The sequence below is a fragment of the Oncorhynchus kisutch genome, linkage group LG19, assembly GCF_002021735.2.
Source record: "Oncorhynchus kisutch isolate 150728-3 linkage group LG19, Okis_V2, whole genome shotgun sequence".
Lineage (NCBI taxonomy): Eukaryota > Metazoa > Chordata > Actinopteri > Salmoniformes > Salmonidae > Oncorhynchus > Oncorhynchus kisutch.
Genome location: NC_034192.2, coordinates 45139565 through 45159668, shown reverse-complemented (window position 1 = coordinate 45159668; position 20104 = coordinate 45139565). Strand labels below are relative to the sequence as shown.

At 43.3% G+C, this 20104-nt stretch overlaps 2 protein-coding genes across 2 annotated transcripts in view; one reads left to right on the top strand and one right to left on the bottom strand.

Annotated features, from left to right (window-relative positions):
- Positions 1 to 5226: 5226 nt before the first annotated feature.
- LOC116354974 (balbiani ring protein 2-like) lies at positions 5227 to 6131 on the bottom strand. The gene is made up of 2 exons (XM_031797247.1): positions 6112 to 6131; positions 5227 to 5761 (listed from the first exon to the last, which is right to left on the bottom strand). Exons 1-2 carry the CDS (start codon positions 6129 to 6131, stop codon positions 5227 to 5229), a joined length of 555 nt encoding a protein of 184 aa, XP_031653107.1.
- A 103-nt stretch (positions 6132 to 6234) lies between these two features.
- Positions 6235 to 20104, top strand: part of tnmd (tenomodulin) — a 77720-nt gene continuing 63850 nt past the window's right edge. Inside the window, exons 1-2 of the mRNA XM_031798427.1 lie at positions 6235 to 6364; positions 10471 to 10605. Coding sequence (XP_031654287.1) covers positions 6317 to 6364; positions 10471 to 10605 — 183 coding nt within the window. The 5' untranslated portion in view covers positions 6235 to 6316. The remainder of the gene's footprint in view (positions 6365 to 10470; positions 10606 to 20104) is intronic.

Sequence of the window (20104 nt, the reverse complement as noted above, 5' to 3'; positions counted from 1 at the left end):
TTGAGCCCGCATGTTAGTTAATTTGGGTCTAATATGGTGAACTGAAGGCCTGTTTGGAGATTGAATAGGGAGCTCTCGTAATGATCAGGTCTCAATTGGCCCACCACCGTCCCCCTATGGCGTCTCTGCAACAGTTGCTTAGGAACCACTTCTCCGTTCCCACCAGTCCTTTTGTTGTAGCTCATTGCATGACTTTATTTATTCGCCTTTAGGCCCCGGAGGCTTTTAATGGGTATTTGCTCAGTTTAACTCCCACTGTTCTTTCTGTAGCAAGTTTATTAGCATAATTTGGCAAACAGTTGTTTACCTGCTCCAGTAGACGTGGGCAAGCCAGATGGGTTCCCTGTAAGGGATTGGGATTCCAAGTTACCTGGTGTGGCTTCTTTACGTATTTTCAATTGTCAAATAAAATACAAATCTGTTATTTCAGCTTTCATAATCCAATTTGTGGATTTGAAATAATCCTTTGACTTAATTATGTTTTTCTCCCTCGATATACAGATGTCTTGAATTGGAGGGAAGTGGTGAGACTGGCATTAATCCAATGAAGTATTAAGAATGAACCATACATGTCCCATACAGTATGTAGCAGATGGCTAAGCGCATCGCTGCTACCTTCCTGAGACCAAGAAATACTGTTGTCCCGGATCCAGAAATGCCTCAGCTGGTGCTTCTTGAGTATTTGTGTTATGGTGCAGAGGGTTCTGAGTTTGCACCCAAGTCAGGGAGGAATTTCCACTTTGTCACAATAAGCATGCCTCACATGACTATGTACTGTACTGTCTTAGGGGGCAGAGTCTGCAAGTTGTTATTTACTCTACTGAGTTCGAATTTGCTAGATTTGAATCTGGACCAATCACCTTTGCCTACATGATGACTTCCTTAATTCTATAGTAAAACACCTACTACAGCTCAATATCAACTCCTTTCCAGGTGATTACATGCAAGTCCTGCCACTAAGTCACTAGAGTCATACTACAGAATAAATGTTACAGGCTTATACTCTCCTGCTCATACGTAAAACTGCTATTGTCACCCCAAAGGAAGTTAGGGTGGAACTTACATGCACATCCCCTACTTATGTTCAATGTCCACTTTTTAAAAAAGATAGTCAAGTTAGTTGTGCTTGCCAGACTGTATTATTTATGCTGTAATTGATCGCTCCTGGCAAAAGCCGGGCTGCTGTACATGATAAATGGTATGGTTCGGGCCAGTTAAGGGATCGTTATCATAGTTAACAGCTACTCTCTTTATGTCCTTGAGGATTTGATTACACGAGAATCACTGTCAGTTGTATGTTACTTTCAATAAGACTGCCTGACAGCTAACTGTCTACTGCATAGTATTTTATTGGCAGGTCTCAGAGTGAAGGGAAGTGACAATAATTGATGTTAAGTTAACACAGTCACAAGTGGACTCAAAACTAGAGCCTAACTCTATAATGTCATTGTTTATAGGGGGTCATCTGTGTCATATTCAAAACATGATGTTGTGTGGTTTAATATAAAAGCTCACTTGATATTGATTATTGCTTGGATCCACTAATACTCTACTATGACCTACCATCTCTGAAAGCCAGGACAGATCTATTAAACATAAGAAGCTGATTGAAAGTAATTATTACACCTACTTATTTAGTCACATCTGCTGCCCTGTGGCACTCAGGTGGTCGCTCAGAGTGCACAACATGTGTAGAACATGCCTCTGAGACTCGAGGCTAATCATCACATAGAAGTATACGATTTTTCTATTTCTTTGAATCATCGCCCTTCTACCTTGACGTCAATAACCATGAGGAGTCAATCGGTGCTCTTTCTGCCAGTTTAGGGCCTTGTACTGTTTGACTATGACTTATGGGAAGGCTCTATTATTTGCAGCCGCTGCCCAAGGACGCACAAGGCCCATTGCTCTCGTAGTGCTCATACAGGGAGCTTTGCTTTGAACATGCCACTAAACAGTTGCTTGGCTCAGAGAGCACTGCCAGGAGCTAAACAAATCAGTCAATGTGAATAGAGATCACGACAGTGAAAAATACCCACATTTCTAGCATTAACTTTGATACCCTTTTTTTACCTCTGCACACTTTTTCTATGCAAGCTGTATTGAGGACGATTTCCCTTTTAACATTTCCCTTTCTTTATAAGGTCATGGGAAATGTCTAGGAGTGCAGAAAGCGATTCCACAATATTGCCGCTTAGATAATTTTGCCGATCTGCCTCCCCTCGAACTCTGAATTGTATTAATATTTAATCACATTATGAATTGTATGAGGAATACAATTACCAAGGTAAATACACCTGTTCCGCCAAGCAAGAAATTGAGAAAATCCCACTGCAAGCAGCTTTCCCTCTCAAGGTGAGCTTTAGGAAAATGATTGCAGCAACTTGGAGAGATTTGCAACGTGGTAATCCACCTTTCTATTCATTTGCTTCCCCCAGTTTGTCAGTTCAAAGGAACTCGTAAGAGAGGGTGTAGTGTTCTCCCTCCAACTTTAATTTACTCACTTTGCTTGCACATAGAAATCCATGGAAATTATGGCTCCATCTGGAGAAATAGGTGCAACATCCATAGCTTCTTCTGTCTAGGATTTCCTTCAGCCAATGTCTAGATGTTGCATTACCAGATTATATATTCTTGTGCTATTGTTGCACTCATATTTGTATCCTTTTGTGGTCGCCTCGCTTGTCATTGAGAAATATATTCCCTAGTACATTGCTGTGCTCATAATGATCTGATAATTAATTAATCCTGTATGTAATGACTAGGCTCTGGTGATGAACCCTGATTTGACACTTCATCTGCAGCATCCTGGTTTGGAGGGAGTACCGGCCATTTACACCAGTATTGTCAAATGACAAATCTATTATAACCTCATGAATAATAATAATAATAATAATATAGGGTATATACAGTGTATATTTGTGTATGTTTGCGGGGCAGTTATTTTCCAAGAAATTGTGCACATAGCAGAGCAGAACTGAAAAGGATTAGTAGAATTAAATGACAGTTCTGGTCAGTTTCCAGCTACACTACATTAAACAGTCAAGAGGCTCCTCAGTGAAGTGCATAAGCTTCATGTGCTGGGCTACACCTCTTCCTCTCCTCACTGAAGCATGACAACCCAGAGAAAGCGAGAGAGAGAGAGGGGTAGGGAGACAGATAGAGAGGGAGGAAGAGAGAGTGAGGGAGACGGTTAGAGAATGAGGGAGGGAAAGAGAGTGAGGTAGACGGCTAGGGAGAGAGGAATGGAGAGAGAGAGGGAGACAGAAAGAGAAAGAGGGAGGGGGAAAGAGTGAGGGAGAGACAGTATGGGAGACGGATAGAGAGGAATGGAGAGAGTGAGTGAGACGGATAGAGAGAGAGGAAGCGAGAGAGTGAGGGACACAGATAGAGAAAGAGGGAAGGAGAGACAGAGTGAGGTAGACGGAGCGAGAGAGAGGCAGGGAGAGAGAAAGGGAGGCAGCCAACTCCTTCCTCAGACCCCAGAGCTGTAGTTTCCATGACTGCCTTCAATGTTAATACTCACTCTCTCCCTTCCGCCCTCACCTCTCCTTCCACAGTAATGAAAGACTGAGGCAGTACCTGCAGAATGGTCATGAGAGGATAATGGAATCACACAGGATAATAAGGCCATGTTTGATCTGCGCAGAGCCACTCAGGGGTGCTGCGGTGTAGTCCAAAGGGAGGGGCTGGCTTCGTCTGCTGTTAGTGTGTGAGAGATGGGACCCTATCTCTTGATCGTCTCACTGCACACGTGCAGCCCAGTTAATCTATGTCTGCGCCTACTGGCCGTGACCAGATGGATGCAGGCCTTACTGTAGCGACAGGGAAGAGTGGGGCTGCTGGAGTACCTTGGCAATGGGCTGGGGAAATGTGTGGAGTGTCCTCAACAGCTCTGTGCCGGAGTGGGAAGGCCTTGACTGGGGAGGAGAGAGAGTGAGGGGTGAAGAAGAATGTGACATGCATGCCATCAAAGCTATGGAAAAGTTACACTTGCCTTGTTTGCACCTTCACTTATTTTGAACTTTTATGTGCCTCACATTCTACTCCATGGCTGCGTCTGAACAGCCAACAAAACAGACAAGAGGCTGAATAGTTCATCAAATTCCTATCAAATGCTGGTCAGCGATGGAGCTTCAAGGGGAAAGAGTAAAAGTTTATTTCAGATGTAGGATCTTAATCACTCTTTTGTTGCGGAGAATTTCCCACAGCAGGAAATGCAAACTTGTAGTGTATTTGAGTTTTAAAAGGCTTCTAAAGTTAGCAATTTCCACTTTGAAATTTCCGACCTGATTTGCCCTAATGAAAAATGTATCAACCCTTACAAATGAATTATAATCCACATAATAAGTCACTTTTCTTGTTTCCTGCTGTAGCAAACTGACTGAAATTATGGTACTACATTGATCATTCTTCCAGGTTTGCTCAACCTGCTCCCATCAGCCCGCCTCTAATCTGTAGGTATCTGGCGTACACTCAACTCCAAATTGCTGTTTATTCCATCCTATGGGTGTTGAGGCCCCAGTATTGCTCTGAATGCTGCAAGGAGGATGGTCTGTGTCTGCTTGACTCCAGTGCTGACACAACACTATTCCTGAAAGAGCTGCTGCTTGATTTACCCAGGCAAAATGTGACAGTAATTGTAAAGATTTATATCAATAGGAAAAAGCTGACAAAGCCGCATGGCTATCAGATCTGACAGACTTAATGAGTGTTGAAATGTTGCATGTCACACTAAAGTCCTGCTTCACCATGTTTAACTCTAATGATTTCCGTTGTACTGACCTTGGTCCTCGGTATTCCTCTTCCTTATGAAATCTAGGTATGTGGGAGTATTTACCTCGACCATCTACTAAAATGACATGGACAACTCCACGACAATTCCGTTGATTTGTCCAGGCATATTCCCTTCTTTTTATTTTATTTTTTATCTTAAGCGGTTTTAATATTCTTTAAAGTTAGTGCTGTAGAAGCAACATACTATATGGACTATAAACGTTAACTCCCAGACAACTTCAAGTCCTCCTTTTGCCTGAAAGATTGGAAATCTGCCAGATTTCACCAGATGTTAGATAGCTTCCTGCTTAACTGTTTGCAGAGTGTCACATGGCCTTAGACTGTAAAGGTGTCAAACAGCATAGAGTGTCAAATTATAATAGTGTTTCATTGTGGGTCAAAGTAAGCTCTTTGTCGAACAAAGGAACAGGAAATGAATTGGATTCTGTTTCACTGTGTGGGAACATCATCCTGAGTGTTGTTTCTATTAGTCACTTTGCTGTGTTTACTGTGTTTTCTGTGTTTTCTGTGTTTTCTGTGTTTACTGTGCTTGCTGTCTTTCCTGTCTTTGCTGTGTTTACTGTGCTTGCTGTCTTTGCTGTGTTTACTGTGTTTACTGTGCTTGCTGTCTTTGCTGTGTTTACTGTGTTTACTGTGCTTGCTGTCTTTGCTGTGTTTACTGTGTTTACTGCGCTTGCTGTCTTTCCTGTCTTTGCTGTGTTTACTGTGCTTGCTGTCTTTGCTGTGTTTACTGTGTTTACTGTGCTTGCTGTCTTTGCTGTGTTTACTGTGTTTACTGTGCTTGCTGTCTTTGCTGTGTTTACTGTGCTTGCTGTCTTTGCTGTGTTTACTGTGCTTGCTGTCTTTGCTGTGCCTGCTGTCTCTGCTGTCTCTGCTGTCTCTGCTGTGCTTGCTGTCTTTGCTGTCTTTGCTGTCTTTGCTGTGTTTACTGTGCTTGCTGTCTTTGCTGTCTTTGCTTTGTTTGCTGTGGGTGCATTCACTTGAGATTCGTTAGACAGCCAGCCTTCTCTTTCTCATAATTCCATGTATTTTCTCAAACACTTTCAAAAGTTGACTTGTCCTCCAAGAGGAATACAACTTAAAGTAAAATTAGTATAACTCTCCTGACTGTAGTACAGAATCGTATTGTTAAAAACCTACCTTGTGTCTCTCTTGTGCTGTGTGTTGTTTTGACCTATATATCTTTTTATTACCAGCCCCCATCCCCACAGGCCTCTTGCCTTTTGGTAGGCCGTCATTGTAAATAAGAATGTGTTCTTAACTGACTTGCCAAGTTAAATAAAATGAAGATTTTTTTAAAAGAAGATATTTCACTCTTTGAGTTTGGAGCACATTTCCGCTGGAAACATCTGCTTTTCTTATAATGGGAATCACAATTGTTTTGGTAATTCCATCCCACCCTCCCCTTTCAGTGAAATTACCAATGGAATGAAGTTTGGACTTTTTTCCTTCTAGAGACTCAGTAGTTTTACCAGCTAGGACGGGTGAATCTGAAGGAATTCTCCTCTGGGCTTGCATTATGGAAAATAGCTCTCAGTCCAGCAGTCAACAGGCTCTATGGAAAGATGTGAGTGTTAATGTCTTTTTTGTTGTTGTTAATTGACCATACTATACCGATTGTAGAAATATTGGTAATAAGTAGTAATGAATTCAGTATTTATTTTACTGGGTGATGAAAAGACAATGAATGCAATTACAATGACAACAAATGTCAGTATTTTGTCATGCATATTGGGAAAAACTACCTTACAGAGAATAGAGCCATTGCAATTGGTATATTGTGAGTTTTAGGTGGGTTGAGAGACCTGGAGGTCATGATGAGGCTAAGATAAATAAAATAAAACAAATGCCTAGAGTTATATCTGACATCATACAGTCACCGAATGTTTTCTCTTTGGAATCACAAATAGAATGGGACTTGATATTGGTGAGTGTTTCCAGAGGCATATTTTACTCGTCTTTCCTCTCCACCTTGCCTCCTTGGGTCCTTGTGTTGTTTATTCTTCCTCAGACTCACCCGAGCTAGGGGACTTTATTCCTCAATAACATGTGTTATCACGTACAGTGAGATTTCAATATGTCTGTGGCTGTTTTTGAGTGCTTATTGCTCTCTGACAGAATAAAAAAACACATTGCCTCTATAATCCATAGATATTCTCCCGAATAATGTGATGTTGGACATAAAGTTCTGCTTCTTAATAGTGACAGTGACTTGCTATTTATTTCATCTGCTGTGTGTCTATGCTTTTGGTACCAAATGAAAATGGTACATTCCAATAAGAGATTAAGAAGCTGTTCATCCATCACACTCTTCTCTCATGTGAAGATTTTGTCAATTGTTACAACAGACTCACTAAGATGTGAATAGAGGGAATCAATAGGATTGTACTGAATCCAAAGTGGACTACTCTTAGTCCAGTCTTGTGGAATAATTTTAACTAGTCTTGTGGAATAATTTAAACGTTTTGTTTGTGTGTTACCTTAATCCACCACAATTCAATGATATGTGTAAGGATGGCAAAAATGCCCACTGCCATGACCCCCCACTGCCCCGTTGTTAAGCTTTTGCAGCTTTCTATTTGTTCTCTATTTTTTTAAGTAAGCGCTCCATCCCTCTCTCTTTCTGTCTCAGAACAGCAGGGGTCCTCAGGCTCCCTCATCACAGACTGAGTCCTGCTATAGAGGTACCAACCACCTGGCTGATTGTCAACCCTAAAACCTGATTAACACTGGTCGACTGGCAGTCGCCTGTCTGTAAACGCTCTACTCCTCTCACTTCCTCTCCATCACCCCCCCCCCTCTCTCCCTCTCTCTTTCTCTGTGCAATTTATATTCTGTCTAAACTGTACTCGAGTCAAGTTTCCACTGCTTATGCAAGCTGCTGGAGGAGAGAGTAGACTTAGGACACATTTTTTTCCATGCTGGGAGAAATTCTCTTCATGATAGGTATTTCTGGCCCTGTGATTATGTATCCTTCTGTTTCCTATCATCAGACCTTGAGAGGAGACCCGGTGCCTTGATGTGCCACATTGGATGTTTATGGCTACTGCTATGGTTTATCACATACCCTACATGACAAAGAGTATGTGGACACCTGCTTGTCGAACATGTCATTCCAAAATCATGGGCATTAATATGGAGTTGGTCCCCCCTTTGCTGCTATAACAGTCTCCACTCTTCTGGGAAGGCTTTCCACTAGATGTTGGAACGTTGCTTTGGGGACTTGCTTCCATTCAGCCACAAGAGGTTAGTGAGGTTGGGCACTGATGTTGGGCCGATTAGGCCTAGCTCGCAGTTGGCATTTCAATTCATCCCAAAGGTGTTCGATGGGGTTGAGGTCAGAGCTCTGTGCAGGCCAGTCAAGTTCTTCCACACCGATCAAACCATGCTGAAACAGGAAGGGCTTTCCCAAACTGTTGCCACAAAGTTGGAAGCACAGAATCGTCTAGAATGTCATTGTATGCTGTAGCATTAAGACTTCCCTTCACTGGAAATAAGGAGCCTGAACCATGAAAAACAGCCCCAGACCATTATTCCTCCTCCAACAAACTTTACAGTGCATTCAGGCAGGTAGCGTTCTTCTGACATCCGCCAAATCCAGATTTGTCCGTCGGACTGCCAGATGGTGAAGCGTGATTCACCCCTCCAGAGAACGAGTTTCCACTGAGAGTCCAATGGCTTTGAGCTTTACACTATTCCAGACGACGCTTGGCATTGCGCATGGTGATCTTATGCTTGTGTGCGGCTGCTCGGCCATGGAAAACCAATTTCATGAAGCTCCCAACGTTCTTGTGCGGATTTTGCTTCCAGAGGCAGTTTGGAACTCGGTAGTGAGTGTTGCAACTGAGAACAGACAATTTTTACTCGCTATGTGCTTCAGCACTCGGTGGTCCCGCTGTGCGAGCTTGTGTGGCATACCACTTCGAGGCTGAGATGTTGTTGTTCCTAGACTATTCCACTTCACAATAACAGCACTTACAGTTGACCGGGGCAGCTCTAGCAGGGCAGAAATTTTACGAACTGACTTGTTGGAAAGGTGGCATCCTATGACGGTGCCACGTTGAAAGTCACTGAGCTCTTCAGTAAGGCCATTCTACTGCCAATGTTTGTCTATGGAGATTGCATGCCTGCATTCTCAATTTTAGTCACCTGTCAACAACGGGTGTGGCTGAAATAGCCGAATCCACTTATTTGAAGGGGGATCCACATACTGTATATATAGTGTACATGTGCATTATATGTGCATACTAAAATACATACATTTCACTTTTGCATTCTTCATGTTGATAATATGCTTGGATCTGTCAGGGATGAAAGCCAGATAGAAATCCAGACGTGGAGAGAAAACTATCTGTCCATCTCTATAAATCCATATTCTTGCTGGTTATTAGATAGACATTAGTCATCAAACATTGGCAGCATCATATTCTTGATCATATCATCATCTTATCACCTTATAAGCAAGTTTAGTGTAAATTACGACTCAATAAGTATAGTCTATAGAAGCCCAATATACACATTTAGCAAGCACCTAGCAAGCACGATGACAGTCATTCAATTCTACCTTAATTCATAGTTGTTAATTAACCATTTGTTCTGCATTCCTAAACAAGATATTGTGTTTGAACAACGTATACTTTTTATCATTGTCTTAGATGCAAGAAGATTGATCAATTCTTTTTTAAGGAACAACAATTTTGCTAATCGAAGTTAGCTCCATTTTCGATGTCTTCTTTTCATGGTCCTCGGAAACCTTTGAAAGCAGTCCAGTGTGAATTAGAACATTTCATTCCCTTACCCCTGGAGCTTTGAGGGGGAACAAAAGCCCTGTTTTATTCATTTGTGGCCTTGAGCTCTGGGAATTGAGTCCAGTGGGGAGAGTTTAATTGGAGGAAACATTTAATAAACGTGACCTTTTAGTATCTCTGAAGCACTGCAGATTTTCCATATGCTGATTATTTACTTTCTGCGGGCATAGTAAGGTACTTCCAGAAAGTAGTTCTTCAAAGTTGCAAGCATATGTTTATCACCAACTTCATCAATGGAAGCCTGGAAACAGAGAGTACGGAGTTGTACAGGTGGCAAGGTTGCCTATTTTTCAATCTCCAATTCCTCTTTCAGATGCCTTCTCCTAGTTTTCTCAAGGGACTGCAATGTTGTACAAGGTTCAAAATGACATGCTGAACCGCATTAATACTACAATAGAGAAGTATGTGGGGGTTTTATTGATATAATTATTCATATAATATTTCTGCAATGTTGTAGAGTAGGCCTATAGAGGCTATGGAGAGTAAGCAACATTAGGAATCTTGCATCAATAAATGATTGTCAGACACTATTTCAATTATGTCATGTTATACTGTGGTTATTACAATGTTATAACACTACCATTGGAATAACAAAATCCTCACTGCAGGTGTATACCAAGTGTTGAGAGACTATTTGAAAGTTTTAAATTATAGTTACTTCTTCAACGACATTATATGATATGTACATGAACCACTCTGAGGTGTGAATGGATTGGCAGTGCTTCTCAGGTGCTTCTACACCTGCATTGCTTGCTGTTTGGGGGTTTAGGCTGGGTGTGCAGCACGTTGATATATCAGCTGATGTAAGAAGGGCTATATAAATACATTTTATACCATCAAATTTGATTTCAAATGTTCTCCTTAGGTGGAGGTCGGAAAAGAGAAGAAGACCAGGTATCGGAGTTACCAGCGAGGAGCCCTGATTCTAGTGGTGGTCTTCTTGATGTTAACCCTGGGCATCTTCAGCCTCAGACACTTCTGGAGCCCAAGTCTGGGGAGGGTAAGGCCTGGTTTATGTCTGTAACAGTAGTATTGCTTCATGATTCATGATTAAAAATATTTGTTGTTTTAGCTTGTTATCGGAGTCATAAAGTTGAATGGCCTGTTTCAAGTTCTATCAACTTTGAATTTCAAGCTATCCTAATTTACACCAAATTTACTTTGACTAAGTCAACTTCACCATTTGTCATTATAACCTACTATTCCTAGTTGAATCAATTTCAACTTTAGTTAGGATATCTTAAACTTTAAACTTAATATAACTAGCACCAAATTTACTTTGACTAATAAAATAAATATAGTTTAACTTCTTGGCGCACACATCCTGTTAGCGGGATCAGAGCGCCAAATTCAAATTAAATTACTAAAAATATTTAATTTTCTTGAAATCACAAGTGCAATATAGCAAAACACAGCTTAGCTTGTTGTTAATGCACCTGGCGTGTCAGATTTCAAAAAAGCTTTACAGCTAAAGCAAACCAAGAGTTTATGTAAGCACATCTCCCCCAAGAGACAAAACATTACAAACAGCTAGCAGCAAAGTAGATTGGTCACAAAAGTCAGAAAAGCAATAAAATGAATCGCTTACCTTTGATGAACTTCGGATGTTTTCACTCACGAAACTCCCAGTTACATAATAAATGTTCCTTTTGTTCCATAAAGATTATTTTCATATCCAAAATACCTCCATTTGGTTGGCACGTTTTGTTCAGAAATCCACAGGCTCGAGTGGTCACGACGGGACAGACGAAAATTCCAAATAGTATCCGTAAAGTTCGTAGAAACATGTCAAACGTTTTTCATAATCAACCCTCAGGTTGTTTTAACAATGAATAATCGATAATATTTAAACCGGACCATAGCTTTTTCAATAGGAGAGAGAGAGAAAATGTCTGCTCCAAGCTGTTGCGCATGCGAAACTCTGCTGGCACCCAGCCATCCACTGATGCGATGTGATCGTTCTCGCTCATTTTTCAGAATAAAAGGCTGAAACTATGTCTAAAGACTGTTCACAACATGTGGAAGCCATAGGGAAAGGAATCTGGTTGATATCCCTTTAAATGGAGGGAAGGCATGCAATGGAACAGGGAGCTTTCAAAATAAGAGGCACTTCCTAGTTGGATTTTCCTCAGGTTTTCACCTGCAATATCAGTTCTGTTACACTCACAGACAATATTTAGACAGTTTTGGAAACTTTAGAGTGTTTTCTATCCTAATCTGACAATTATATGCATATTCTAGCTTCTGGGCCTGAGAAATAGGCCGTTTAATTTGGGTACGTTTTTCATCCAAACATCAAAATACTGCCCCCTACACTCAACAGGTTAATCAATTTAGTAGCAATAACTAGCCTCCATTTTGAAATGACTTCATATTTTCAATTAATCTAACTTACTATCAAGTTAAGTAGACTATATGTACATTGACATAACAACATAAACCCTGACCATAACAATTACATAACACAGATTTCAGTAGGGAACCTTATGCTCCCATCTGTCTCTTGCTCAATGTGTGAGCTTTTTCACCAGTTTGTTGCTAACTCAACTTAATTGAATAAGTTATGACATTTTGAGTGAGTTGAAGTCAACTTAATTCATCTATTTTTTTCAACTCAACACAATTTTGCAAATTTTCTTCGGCTACTTAAAATTTGTAATTTTAACTGAATCTCAATATTGTTTTATAATTTATTTTTATTTTTTACAATGTACACTAGAGTCATATTAAAGGTTTAGTCTAGGGAGGGTAAGGCTTGGCTTATGTCAGTAACAGTAGTATTGCTTCATGATTAACCAGTACACTAGAGTTGTGGTAAAGGTTTAGTCTGGGCCTCAGCAAGGTCAGGCCTGGCTCATGTCAATAACTGTGGAATGTCATAATGACTCATTGTATTGCTTCACAATAAACCAGTATGGTGGGTTTCCATCGCTCTTATCAAACTAGCTCATGTCCGACCTTGATACGGGTTAAAAGTTACACATCCGTTCATCCTTCTCTACCATGAAAACAGCTACGTATTTTGATGTCATGCTTCAATGCTGTATGGCCCAGCTTTTCATGGAAAGTTAGAATTGTTAGGACTCAGGATAAAAGACCCACTCAAGCTTTTCCTGACCAAATCCTATCTATGACTTCCATGGAAAATGTGTTGAAATGGAGAGAGATGGCCACACAAAGAGCCAAGACAGCCTTAGTCGGCAGTCAGTATAATATTGCACTGAATTAAAAGCTCTATTGGCTCTATCGAAGCTCTATCGAAAAGACAGCTGTGGTTTGAAATGACTTTCTCAATGTCTTGGTTTTCGCATATGTAATTTGAACAAGGTGTCATGTTATACGATGATATCTCTTGTTGGAAATGTTTGATTGCAGCGTAATTTATCATTTTGTCTATTAACTTCTCTCTACTCGCAGTGTAAATATGTTTACGCAATTGGTGCTCCTGATACCTCTGTCCAATCGACCTTAATTGCGGTTGACCACATTGGCAGCACTAGAACTCAAGCCTCTTCATGTTATAATTGGAGTAAACTCTTGTCTGAGCCATTCATCTTGTGAAAATCCAATTCACTCACTTTTGATGGAGAGCATTTTCACTCCGCTTCTTTCCCCCAGATTCCCCATGGGGGGAAAAAGCTAATTTACTCAAGACCATGGAAAAATAAATACATCGATACTTTCTTCTCAAGGAACATTAGCCAGTATTTGTGTTCCAGGCGCTACCTTGAATGAGAGAAAAGAACTGTAAATGATTTTGCTTCTTGTACAGAATATTTAGACCAATGATAAAAAGACCTACTAACTTAACTAGATATTTCAATGTCGACAGTAAACCACAGTAGTCCATATGCTTGAACAAATAATACAAATGGTTTACTGTTTATAGGGGCCTTCAATTAGCAATAATAAACCTATTTTATATACTACGTATACTGTACAACAACCAGCTTCAATAACCCTCTCTTAAGAAGCTATTGGAATAATATTGAAGTAAAATATCCTTTTTGTCGATTTGTAGCACAGGTAAGTTGTGAATTGCTGTATGCATCAAAATGGGAACTTTTAATTTCACATGAGGGATAGTGCTGGAAGGTAACAGAGCACAGGCTAATCAAGGTACAGCAAAATGCTCTGTATGGACAGGCATTGTCCACCTTCTCCTCCTCCTTGCTCACCAGGTATAAATCACCTTTGGGTCTGTCTTCTTTGTCCTTGTTAAATATTTCATGCCGGAGGTGGAGGAGTCATTATTTCTACTTTAATAAGCTGTGATCACTCTCACGTGGCACATAATGCCCGCATCCCAAATGCCAGTATGGCCCCTGGTCAAAAGTAGTGCACTATAAACGGAATAGGGTGCCATTTGGGACGCACACAATGTGTTAAGGCCGGAGGCTTCCCAGGGATTGGACATCAAACCCGTGGCCCCTCACTTCCCCTTTAATGGGGTCTTGAGGGGAGGCCCCGTTCTCTGGCCTTCATCAGTGAGAAAGATGGAGCCGCTTCAAAGCCCAATCACCTGTCTGTCTGCCTGATGGGAAGCCCCCTTAGACACACTGCAGCAAAACACACCAATTGTATCCTCGCCAAGCCCATCTTGGGACTCATCTGAAGGAGAGTTTGAACAGAGAATGGGAATGTGTGTGTGTGTGTGTGTGTGTGTGTGTGTGTGTGTGTGTGTGTGTGTGTGTGTGTGTGTGTGTGTGTGTGTGTGTGTGTGTGTGTGTGTGTGTGTGTGTGTGTGTGTGTGTGTGTGTGTGTGTGTGTGTGTGTGTGTGTGTGTGTGTGTGTGTGTGTGCATAAAAAAGCTATGTTTCCACAGACAATGACAATGAAACCTGTATACAGTATATGCAAACATTACAGCTTCAGGCAGTCACAACTTCACAGGTCCCAATAAATATTTCAACCACAATAATATATATTTAATGCACAACCTCCTCTGTCCGTGTGGATGAGTCTCTTTAAAAAAATATCTTAATGTGGAATGGCTTGCTGCTCTTACCTTTCCGTTTCCCTGTAAGCACTCATCAATTATTACATTGCTCTGGAAAGCTTTAACCCCTGACAAACTAATTAGAAGTCAATACATCAATTGAGCTTGCCTCTGCCACTCCCCACTCTGGCAGGAGCCTCCAACACGCTGGTCTCCTGTCCCCTGCCATGGAAAGGTAATTTGTTTTGCACATTGTATTTCAATATGACACGGTACCCACTTGGGAACTTATTTTAATTACTTGCAAACATATGTTGCTAGAGAGGCCTGCTGGGGAAGATAGTTTGCCATCATTCTCCCTGCCTGTGTGTGTTTTAGTGTGCAGGCTGGGCTGGTGCCTACGTCCTCTCTTAGCTTCCGGTACATTTCTGTCTTAATGTTTACAGTGTAGTCATTATTGTTAGTGGGCTCCAAAGCTCACAGGGGATTTTGCCTCCTTGTGTATTAATCTACTGTTATTACCAACATACAATGGTTCGTCCATGGATGTATTATATGGTGTGCTTAGCAACTGTAGAAATGTATGCGTGATTATGACTTCATACCTACACTCATCAAGGGATTACCTGTGGTGAAAATAGACCTGCGGTTTGATACATTACAGTGGATTTAAATCAGTGCCGGTACTATGCTGGGGGTCCTTTGTAAGAATTCTATGAACATAATTCGTCACCCAGTTCATAGGGGGTATTCTCTTTCCCTTCATGTTGTTCAGGTGATTGCTATACTCTCCACAGCCTCTTCGAGACGCGAAACAATTTGGGTGCAGCATAACTTCTTGGGGCTGCAGGTGGCCTAGCGGTTAAGAGAGTTGGGCCAGTAAAGGTTGCTGGTTCAAAATCTGAGAGGACTAGGAGAAAAATCTGTCTATGTTCCCTAATTGCTCCTATAAGTTGCTTTGCATAAAGGTGTCCGCAATATGACGTTAATGGCAACTAGCCACAGAATAATTGTGAATCGAGAGTTGTTTGTGAACCAGTGACTCCAGGGGGAGCCCAAATAGCTCCCAGGTGCTGCTGGGACAGTGTGGTGAAATTGCATGAGAAACACAGGTGTCAGGCTGAAGGGAAGCACTCCATTATTCAAGCTGGAATTGCATTGCTCACCTTGATGTCTCGCCCCAGTCCCCGGGCAGTCCCTCACACGTTGCCCCAGACTGCAACTTAAAGACTTCAGTGTCAGGCTGGGGTGGCCTAATGAACAGTCTTGCACCTGCTCCTTTCGAATGGTCACAGGTGCTGGGCTTTCTACTGCCCTCCTCAGTTTGTGTCCTGAGTTTGTTTTGACAATTCCAGCGGTGCCCTAGAAATGTCACCAAAGGGGACTGGTTCGCATGTTTTGTATTTAACGTCATCCTACCAACCTGTCATATGATCACATTGTTTTTCCAAGGGAGGAGGATGAGCGCACTAACTCCAACAGACTTCAAGTTCTCTTGGACCCAGAAGTGAAGGAGGGGGGAGGGTCAAATCAAATGTCATGCTTAAACCCTACCCAGCTGAAAGCCTGAGGTAGTGACGGTTTTCTTAAACCCTACCCAGCTGAAAGCCTGAGGTAGTGACGGTTTTCTTAAACCCTACCCAGCTGAAAGCCTGAGGTAGTGACGGTTTTCTTAAACCCTGCCCAGCCGAAAGCCCAGTAGGGCTTAGTCACTGTGTTCTTAATAAATCAATTAGGCACATTTGGGCAGACTTGATACAACATTTTGAACAGAAATGCAATGGTTCATTGGATCAGTCTAAAACTTTGCACATACACTGCTGTCATCTAGTTGCCAAAATCTAAATTGCACCTAAACTGGAATACTACATTGTGGCCTTTCTCTTGTATTTCAAAGACGATAAAACAAAAAAACTAAAAAATATGTTTTTTTCTTTATATTATCTTTTACCAGATTTAATGTGTTATATTCTCCTACATTCATTTCACATTTCAACAAACCTCAAAGTGTTTCCTTTCAAGTGGTATCAAGAATATGCATATCCTTGCTTCAGGTCCTGAGCTACAGGCAGTTAGATTTGGGTATGTCATTTTGGGCTAAAGTCTGATCCTTAAGAGTTACCCTGCCCAGCCAAAAGCCTGAGGTAGTCACTGTGTTCTCAAACCCTGCCCAGCCGAAAGCCTGAGGTAATCACTGTGTTCTTAAACCCTGCCAAGCCGAAAGCCTGAGGTAATCACTGTGTTCTTAAACCCTGCCAAGCCGAAAGCCTGAGGTAGTCACTGTGTTCTTAAACCCTGCCCAGCCAAAAGCCTGAGGTAGTCACTGTATCCTTAAACCCTGCCCAGCCTAAAGCCTGAGGTAGTCACTGTGTTCTTAAACCATGCCCAGCCAAAAGCCTGAGATAGTCACTGTGCTCTTAAACCATGACCAGCCTAAGCCTGAGGCAGTGACTGTTTTCTTAAACCCTACCCAGCCTAAAGCCTGAGGCAGTGACTGTTTTCTTAAACCCTACCCAGCCGAAAGCCCAAAGTTGTCACTGTATTCTTAAACCCTGTCCAGCTGAGACCCCGAGGTAGCGACAGTGTTGTGGTATGTGAAGGAAGGGGTGGCTGTGGCATGCTGCCCACCTCTGGGAACTGGGTGCACTTCAACTGTAGCTTCTGCTAGGAGCATTGAGAACACTGCTACAAAGCGTGTTGGGAACACTCGTCGGGGCCATGTGGCGTTTCAATGCGAGTCTGTGCATCTCCCTCTCCAAAAGCGAGAGTGACAGAAGAGTAGTCAGAATTAGCATTTGAATGGCCGGCAGTTTACTTCCCAATCTGTAGGCACCTGATGTGTGACGTGTTGCATGCACAGTCTGTAAACTCATTCACTGGGGCAAGGTTGGCAGGCAATCTCTTCCCCCCTCCCCATCTCCCCTACTCTCCCAATCTCCCCTACTCTTCTCCATCGCCCCTACTCTCCTCCATCTTCCCTACTCTCCTCCATCTCCCCTACTCTCCTCCATCTCCCCTACTCTTCTCCATCTCTGATACAATCTTCCATCTCCCCTACTCTCCCCATTTTCCATCTCCCCTACTCTACCCATTTCCCCTCCTCTATCTCCACAACTCTCTCCATACCCCCTCCTCCATATTCCCAACCCTCCCCATCTCCCCATCTCCCGTCCTCCATCTCATCTACCTCTCCCATGTCCTCTACTCTCTCCATATTCTTTACTCTCCCCATATCCCCTCCTCTATCTCCTCTACTCTCCCCATCTCCCTTACTCTTCCCATGCTCCCCATCTCCCCTACTCTCCCCATGCCCCCTCCCATCTCCCCTACTCTCCCCATGCTCCCCCTCCTCCATCTCCCCTACTCTCCGCATGCTCCCTCTCCCCATCTCCCCTACTCTCCCCATGCCCCTTCCCATCTCCCCTACTCTCCGCATATTCCCCCTCCCCATCTCCCCTACTCTTCCCATGCTCCCCATCTCCCCTACTCTCCCCATGCCCCCTCCCATCTCCCCTACTCACCTCATTCTCCCCCTCCTCCATCTCCCCAACTCTCATCATGTTCCTCCTCCCCATCTCCCCTACTCTCATCATGTTCCCCCTCCCCATCTCCCCTACTCTCCTCATGTTCCCCCTCCCCATCTCCCCTACTCTCCTCATGCTCCCCCTCCTCCATCTCCCCTACTCTCCTCATGTTTCCCCTCCCCATCTCCCCTACTCTCCCCATGCTCCCCCTCCTCCATCTCCCCTACTCTCATCATGTTCCTCCTCCCTATCTCCCCTACTCTCCTCATGCTCCCCCTCCTCCATCTCCCCAACTCTCCTCATGTTCCCCCTCCCCATCTCCCCTACTCTCCTCATGCTCCCCCTCCTCCATCTCCCCTACTCTCATCATGTTCCTCCTCCCTATCTCCCCTACTCTCCTCATGCTCCCCCTCCTCCATCTCCCCAACTCTCCTCATGCTCCCCCTCCTCCATCTCCCCTACTCTCATCATGTTCCTCCTCCCTATCTCCCCTACTCTCCCCATGCTCCCCCTCCTCCATCTCCCCTACTCTCCTCATGTTCCCCCTCCCCATCTCCCCAACTCTCCTCATGCTCCCCCTCCCCATCTCCCCTCCTCTCCTCATGATCCCCCTCCCCATCTCCCCTACCTTCCTCATGTTCCCCCTCCCCATCTCCCCAACTCTCCTCATGCTCCCCCTCCCCATCTCCCCTACTCTCCTCATGTTCCCCCTCCCCATCTCCCCTACTCTCCTCATGCTCCCCCTCCTCCATCTCCCCTACTCTCCTCATGTTCCCCCTCCCCATCTCCCCAACTCTCCTCATGCTCCCCCTCCTCCATCTCCCCTCCTCTCCTCATGCTCCCCCTCCTCATCTCCCCTCCTCTCCTCATGCTCCCCCTCCTCCATCTCCCCAACTCTCCTCATGTTCCCCCTCCCCATCTCCCCAACTCTCCTCATGCTCCCCCTCCTCCATCTCCCCAACTCTCCTCATGTTCCCCCTCCCCATCTCCCCAACTCTCCTCATGTTCCCCCTCCTCCATCTCCCCTACTCTCCACATGCTCCCCCTCCCCATCTCCCCTCCTCTCCTCATGCTCCCCCTCCTCCATCTCCCCAACTCTCCTCATGTTTCCCCTCCCCATCTCTCCTACTCTCCCCATGCTCCCCCTCCTCCATCTCTCACTCGAGCGAGAGCCAAGCAGTCTTACTCTCCCCTCTGTTGTACAATTTGGATTCTGATTGAGCTTTCACATCCTGTTTGGCTCTCCCAGCGAGTCTGATCTTCTGCTTCTGTCCCAGTGCATTCTCTAGGGTCGACATTAGTTACCACAGCGACAAAGTCATAAACCCTGCCTATTTCTAAAATGTATCTTCTTAAAGTATGATTTTAAAACTAACCCTAACCTTAAACACACTGCTAACCTTGTGGGTAATTAAGCAAAAAAATTAAGCACATTTTTGTTTTCAAACATTTTCCCGACATAGCACATTTTGACTTTGTGGCTGTGGAAACTAGTGGAAACAGTTCTCTAGCCAAACTAATGAAGTGTGGAAGAGGAGCACACACTCCATACTCTCAAAGTATTATTATAGGCAGTATCTGCACCTATAGTCACAAATCCCCAGAGTCTTCACATTGACAAATCCAGTTGGAAATGGATAGAAAATGGAATGAAATGTTATTCATTACAACGCTTTGCATTGTATGCATGTACTAAGTAAAAGTGAATTAACAATTCTCCTTGAATGTTGCATTGAATATGAACTGAGAATCGAAGCCGACAAAGACTACCGGTACATCAGTCTGAGAGTACCCTGCCTCACCTCATGTGTTGTGTTTCTATCATGCTCTGTCAACATCGCTTGCGCTATGCAACGCAGCATCTCAACTGGACTAAGCTGGATGGATGCGGGACGCTCTGTGGTTGTTTCAAGTGGCATAACTTATCAAAGATAGAGTGCAAATGTCCCCTTTGCCCGCCAGATGTTGGTTGCTTTGTCATTCAACGTTAATAAAGATAATAAAATATTAAGCACAGGAAGATTGACATCTCCCTT